Raw genomic sequence first — 7,320 nt, 5'->3', positions numbered from 1 at the left:
TATATATATATATATACACACACACACAAACACACACACCCTCCCTCACACACACACACACACACACACACCCTCAAACACACACATACACACACACACACATATATATATACAGGGTTTTCCATGAGCTGTTTTACTGTGTCGGCCCCGACACAGTAAAATTTTCCTCGACACAGTAACGATTCAAATTTTTATGCGTGCGACACAGGTAAAAAATTGCGACACAGTAAGATCTGTCATAATCAGAAAATCAGAACATAATTATAATCTCTCTAACTGAAACATTAATCAAACAAATCTACCGTCTTTCAATTTTTAAGGCAGAGCACTTAATTATCTCTTAATTAGGGCACATTGTCTTGCTTCACCCTTGAATAATCAACTATCTCCTAGACCCTCACTGGACTTTACGCTTGAAGGAAAAAAGACAAATAACTTGTTTTTACACTTCCACGTAACCGTATAAATTGCATTTTTAAACATTATTTAAAAATCATTTTTTTATAGATATATATCTTTAAACTTGAGAACCAAGTCTCTAAAATTATGTTGGCACTGTGAGTCAAACATCCTCACGGTACCGTTATCATTCCATTGATGTAAATGTATTATTGAAGAATTTAAAGGCATTCCCTAAAAGTATTTTGCTTTTCTCAAGTTTCTTTTTTTTAATTCGTAAATTCGATCAACTGACAAAAATCACGGGAAATTTACTTTTAAAGTGGGGAAGTAGATCGATTTAATTACCAGAATTTTCTCTGCTCTTCAGAGTATGTGTAAAATATGAAGTTAAATATACATTGTATGTACAAAAATATCAAGGTTTAATATTAAACAACTTGTAGACAGTGATACAAGTATATTTAATGATTATTTTTTATATCGGACATATTTTTTAAAGTTGCGTGTTTCGGGGTGGGGAGTGGGTGGGGATGGGTTGACAGTTGGTTTGTCTTATAGTACATTGTATGTACATTATTTTATGGAAAATTTCTAATTGTTTTAAATATCCATTCCATTAATTTATTTTTTAATGATATGTACCGGTATTTGTACGATCATACCATTTGTATAACGAATAGTGATTCAAAACAGTTCTGTGTTTGTGTGTTTGCTTTTGTAATTATAATGAATAGTGGTTCGGTTGCGAATTTGATAGCGAAAATACCGCGAATATTAGTGGTTCACGTAAAGTCTGCAACACAGTCAAATTTCAAATGATGGAGAAACCTTATATATATAAATGTTTAAAATTGTCTTTCCATTTTATAGAATGCACAATGACTGTGAAATATCCAGAGTAGCAAAGGAGGACTACTTTATTGAATTATTTAACCCGAAAGTTAACAGAAAATAATTGCTTCAGAGTTAATTTTCTATTTAATTTTCTATTTGATTTTAAATTATAAGTGATTGTAATTGTGCGAATTATGATGCTACCTTTTAACGTTATTATGACGTCACAAAGGACAATAATTGACGTCGTGCTTATGAACGTTACTAAGCAATTTCATATTCATTTTGTAACTGTCTGAAGAGCCATTAAAAGGCATAAATCGAGTCTTGTGATTCTTTATTTTTTCATTAGATATATTAATATTTTATTTTACCAAAAATTGGATTTTTCTTAAAGTATATATATATATAAATTTTTAGCTTGATATGTTGATAATTTGCTAAATTATTCTAAATTAAAAAAGACATTATATGATCACCCGGCGCTGTCGCCGTTTAGTTTCATGACGGCAGACTTGCTAAAATCACGTGACTGCCACATCACGTGACAAGTCTAAATAAGAAATCTAATCGTCCTCAACATGTGATTTTCAATAACATTGCATTTGTCCGGTAATAGTCAAGTTCTAAAATATTCGCCGATATTTCCATTTGGCACCTTAACTGTATTGCGAATGAAAGATTTGTTAAATGACAATAGAAGCTACATTTTCAGGTATACGTTTTTCTAAAGATAATGTGCATGGCAACGGAATGGCTTATCAATTTAAAACATTTTGTCTAAGTAAAACAATCACCTAATCATTTCTCGAAGTATTAATATAGACATTTACTGAAGATGTTATAGATGTTACCAAAATTAAAGATTTGTCAAATTTCCATAAAAGTCAGATTTTCAGGTATGAAAAAATACGTTTTTGAAGATGGTTTCCATGGCAACGGAATGCCTGACTAATTAAAATATATTTTCTTCGTAAAACAGTCGTTTTGACATATCCCAAAGTATAAATAAAGACGTTTACTGAAGACATTATAGTTGGTATCAAAAATAAAGATTGGTTAAATGACAATAGATTCCAGATTTTTAGGTCTGAAGGTATGTGTTTTTGACGAGGATTTCCATGGCAACGAAATGCCTCAACACATTAAAATATATTTTTAAGCAACACACGTGCCTTATCACTCCCCATAGTAAATATAAACATTTTCTGAATGGGGGCCTAAAATGGCCCAAACCATATATAGTTCTTTATGGAGAATTTACAAACTGTTTTATCAGACGTTACTATGACATCAACCAGTGATGGTTCACAACCTTTTTTGAAACATGTGGGTGATTTAATAATGTTACAGAGATCAAATATGTCACATCTTTCTGTTATACACTTAGATTTCTCTATATTGATCAAGTCAAAATTTAAATATCCAATAACCATATTTTTTTCATAAAAAGATGTACTTTTTTCAAGCAAATTGCACATAGATTTCATAAAAGATGACTCAACATAAGATGGATGTCTGTATACACACAAAATAATCAATTTATATTTACCTAAAGTCATACCTTATGTGGTGACTCAGGTGAGCGTTATAACCCATGGGCTTCTTGTTTTTTATACAAATATTGTATTGTAACTTCAGTAGATTATGTTCAAGTTCATAAGCTGTGGAATTATTTATTTGCTCAAATGCTTCCAATCTCAAATAGAGTTTCATTTCTTCTGCCGCGCGCTTACTGGTTTAAAAGATTCCACAAGATCATAGGTATCAATTGGCCAACGACAAAATCTTTGGTTTAATGGATGAAACCTCGGATTATTTTCACATGCGTCAGTGCAGCATTCCCCTTCCTTATTTACTCCATCGTCTACAGACAAGAAAATACATGTACTCAGCAAGTCTGAATTTCTTCTTCATTAAATTGAAATATTTAAAAAAAGACAGAAAATGTCATTGAGTAAACATCACTAACAAAACTTTACTTAGTTCATTATTTTTTTTTTTACATAACTATAGTAAATACTTTAATACTTTGATTTACAGTGAAACTCTACTCTATAATATTTTTGAAAGGTACAGCCCTAATATTTGTTAATTTTCCTACCATTGATGTCCGTTTGTTAAATAAAATGTGAATTTTCATGTAATATTTTCTTTCAATTTCATTGGCATGTGCGAATCGCATAAAAAAAAAAAAAAAAAAAAAAAAAAAAAAAATTGTGATTAATATTGTAAAGCCTTCATTTACTTACTTCATTTACTTAAATTATAGTTTTAATTTTATTTACTACCATGGTATTTTTTGCTATAAATTATTTTCAAACTAAAAAAAAATATTTGTTTTTTTTTTTTAAAACTGTGACATTATATTTTAGTACATTCTTTAAGAGAAAGGGTATTCTATTAGATTTTAAAACCAGTCAGCATCAACAACAAATTGCGTTCACAAATTTGATGAAATAAAACATACCTATTTAAGTATTTTAGAAAAGAAATTTATGCATGTACTTTGAATTCATATGGCAAAATCTTTAATACTTCTACTTTAGACAAAATATATTTGTCAGGGCTTAAGACTGAATTACCTACAAAACGTTACGATAACAACTTTTCTTTTTCTATACTGATGTTTGTTTTGATACCAAACACTATTTTGTACTTATATGCCTCAAATATTATCATAGAAAGAAAAAAAAACAGCTTACCCTGGCAACTAGAATCACTTTGGCAATAGATTCTCCACTGAAAAAAAATGTAATACTGCTCAAACGATTAATTAAAATTAAATAGTTTTAAAAACCCCTTATGACATGTACTTAGATTCACTTTTCACAACTGTTATATTTGCCTTGGATAAACACATCGAAATTCGTTTTATTAAGAGAACAAAATTATATACCTCTTGTGGAATTTCATTGCACCGTTCTTTTTCAAAATTCCAGCACGTTTCATCAGGTCCATCTGTCAGTTCTGCTTTCTCGGGCATTGGCTTTACACCTGTATCATCAATCATCGTTGTCGAATCTACTACTTCGGGCATTGTTGTAAAGTCCTTGTCAACAACATCGTTTCTTTCTTCAGTTTTCTTGACGCTTAATAATTGGTCAGAATTTAAGTGGTTTTCATCAGATTCTTCAGATCCTTTGGATTCGCTTGAGTCTAACTTCAAAGAAAATTTAACAGTGAGGAGCCGGCGGAGAGAGAGAGAGAGAGAGAGAGAGAGAGAGAGAGAGAGAGAGAGAGAGAGATTATGTATGTACAGTGTACCTGTCGACTGAGGTTATTGTCTGTCGCTTTGCTTAAGCACCGTCTAAAATAGAGAAAAATGTCAGACGGGAGGCGTTGTACAGAAGCCCATTTAGAACCTATCAAAAGTGTTTCTGAATTCGATATTACAAATTGTTTAATATGAAAAATTGAATTGAATACAGTTTTTGAATTCTTTTATCGAATTTAATTTGTTATAAATAAAAGATTTGTAGAAGTCGTTTCAACAGATAATACTCGTTATTACGAATTTGAAATGCAATATATGCAATTAAATTTAAGTCAAAGTCCACAATTCGTTTAATGAAATATATTATGTTTGTTATCACATATTGGAAAAAAATATATTAAATGAAAAAGGAGAATATCACGAATCGTGATCGATCTCAAACAAATCCACAAATAATACAATTCTGTGAGCAGGGCAAAAAACAGGAGCCCCTGAAATTCTATAGGTAGAATCACGTGCTTAGGAGGAGAAAGCAACCACTGTTGACGGGTCACACTTGCCGTGAGCCATAAGTATTGATAATTTTAGTTACGTCATATTTCGTTTTGACGGAATATTCTGCTGACAAATTTAGTATAAAAACAAAGGCTTAACAATTGGTATGAAAAACTTCAGCAAAAATAGGACCCAATGATAGGTTATATTTTCTAAAAAGGTCATTTAAACGATAATAGTTGTTACGAAAAGCTGACTTTGAACGAGGTTGTTGAAATCCCTCTAATATTAACTGTCAGTAGCCTGTCTCGATTTAAGAATTGATCGTACTCAGAGGAAGAGCTTGAGTATCGAACAAGTTAGGAAATTAAACCTAATATTCAGTTGACAGCAGAATTTTACCACATGAATAAGGAAAGTTGACGATGGAAAAGCTAAAGTCAGTCATCTCGTTTGTCAGAAAATTTAGTTGTTAGTTGGCCCTTATGGTCAATAGTCAGTAAAATACAAAAAAAAAAAAAAAAAAAAAAAAAAAAAAAAAAAAAAAAAAAAAAAAAGAAAAAAATGTGGCAAAATTTATATTACGAAATTTATAAATCGCTAAGATCTAATTGAACAATCTGGAAAATAATGAATTATGAAATTCGTTCGTTGAAATTTAATTTGATAAAATAAGATTTAGAATCACTTAAAATTAATTCAATATATTTGTTTTAAAGGATTAAATTCGTTTAAACGAATTCAGAAATCTGTTATAAAAATTAAGTTAAACGAATTTTAAAATTTATTACATTATTTCTTTATAAAAAATCGAAAATTCGTTATATCGAAATCCGTCTTTTATAGTTCCTATATGAGCTTCTCTTGGAGGCCTTTAATTCATTTTAAAAATCAGAGAGAGAGAGAGAGAGAGAGAGAGAGAGAGAGAGAGAGAGAGAGAGAGATACCTTGTTTTGGCATTAATGTTCTCCGATTCTGGCATTGATCTGATTCCATTGGAAGCTGCCTTTAAAGAACAACATCAGTTTACATTTTTTTTAAAGATTATAATATTAATCCTTAATGAAATAATGTTTTTATATAAAGGTTCCTTTGTCATGTACTTCAACTAAGCAAAAATTGAAACGATAGATGAAATAATGATAATACCTACCAAAATAGCAAAAAGATGCATCAAAATCAAAAATGATTTGAAAATTATCATATTTCTTCTCCCCGAGAAAGTTCTAGGTCTGTAGAGAAAAATACATATTTACATACATCGCTTGTTTTTATACCTCCTCCAGTGCATGCACTGCAAATATGACAAATTACAGGGCAAATTACTTGAAAACCTCTCTGCATACTTGATATGAATTTAATTGTATTGGACTTTCAGTGGAAAATTGCTCACAAATCAACTGCGTGAAGCATCATAAATGAAGGTAGAATTGAATTAAGCCTTTATCCAAAAGTTATGTCACATGAGCTGCCTGAAATAATTCTTAAGGTGAAAGTCAACAGGATTTTGTTTCCAAATATCACAATTTGAATATTGTTTAAAAACATCAACATAATAAATAGCGTATTTATTTATTTTTGAATGCATAAAAGACCCCGAGATTATATTTCAATCTCCTATTCAAAATGATGACTTCTTTCAAGACATACTGCATGAAAATCATTTTCTATTTATCTTTATCTCTGAAAGAAATCTTGTGGACTTTCATTAAGGATTCCTGAAATCTACCACTAGCACTCCTTATATCACCTTTCAGGCCTGTATGTGACCTCTCAAATTGAGATGCCAGCTGGCTCCTTATCAAAAAAAGAATAAAAAAAAAAATTGTCACAATGCAAACATTTAGTCGCCAGGCAAATTTTCCTTAAGCATTAATTCAAAAACTGATATTTGTCAATATATAGGGACAAGTCCGTTTTTAAACTTGACTTTTTTTCTGCTCTTAATAAAACAAAATTGAAAATGTTTATAGCTCAGTAATTTGATGATTACCAAATCAATGTAAAAGGGTCAACAATTTGGCGACTGATAGAAAAAAAAATAGCGGCCTTCATAATTTTTAGGCGCCATAGCGACTAAATTAGTCGCCAACTAGAGTCCTGCCTTTCATTGAAATCACAAGATTTTACCAAAATCAACAGCTAAAAAACTTACGACTTTTCAACTTTATACACAACCATTTCCCACGAAAAATTAAAGTTCAAGCTTTTTGATATCATTGACAGCTGCTTTTTCAAAAAAAAAAAAAAAAAAAAAAAAAAAAAAAAAAAAAAAAAAAATGGAAATCGTAAATTTTTACTTACCTTGTCATTGGTCATTTGCAAAATTATTTTGTTAAAAAACATTCTGATTGTACACACAAGTACTCTGA

General features: G+C 30.3%; 1 protein-coding gene across 1 annotated transcript; it reads right to left on the bottom strand.

Moving 5' to 3' along the window:
* Positions 1-2,896: 2,896 nt before the first annotated feature.
* LOC133189019 (uncharacterized) lies at positions 2,897-6,166 on the bottom strand. The gene is made up of 6 exons (XM_061324463.1): positions 6,102-6,166; positions 5,896-5,954; positions 4,504-4,546; positions 4,136-4,399; positions 3,942-3,978; positions 2,897-3,103 (listed from the first exon to the last, which is right to left on the bottom strand). The coding sequence occupies exons 1-6, from the start codon at positions 6,150-6,152 to the stop codon at positions 2,949-2,951; spliced, it is 609 nt and encodes a 202-aa protein (XP_061180447.1). The 5' UTR covers positions 6,153-6,166; the 3' UTR covers positions 2,897-2,948.
* Between the last annotated feature and the right edge of the window lie 1,154 nt (positions 6,167-7,320).

This window comes from Saccostrea echinata, unplaced genomic scaffold (assembly GCF_033153115.1).
Source record: "Saccostrea echinata isolate AGI-Se365-2 ecotype Australia unplaced genomic scaffold, CSIRO_AGI_Sech_v1 ptg000016l, whole genome shotgun sequence".
In the NCBI taxonomy this organism is placed as follows: Eukaryota; Metazoa; Mollusca; class Bivalvia; order Ostreida; family Ostreidae; genus Saccostrea; species Saccostrea echinata.
The sequence above is the reverse complement of the archived record's forward strand: the minus strand, read 5'-3'. Positions and strand labels throughout refer to the sequence as shown.

Excerpts from the sequence above, each read along its gene's own strand:
- LOC133189019 (XM_061324463.1), bottom strand. The coding sequence starts at position 6,152 with ATGATAATTTTCAAATCATTTTTGATTTTGATGCATCTTTTTGCTATT. Across the intron at positions 5,955-6,101 it reads TGCATCTTTTTGCTATTTTG|GCAGCTTCCAATGGAATCAG; the intron begins GTAGGTATTATC and ends TGTTCTTTAAAG. Across the intron at positions 3,104-3,941 it reads AAGTGATTCTAGTTGCCAGG|ACGATGGAGTAAATAAGGAA; the intron begins GTAAGCTGTTTT and ends TCTTGTCTGTAG.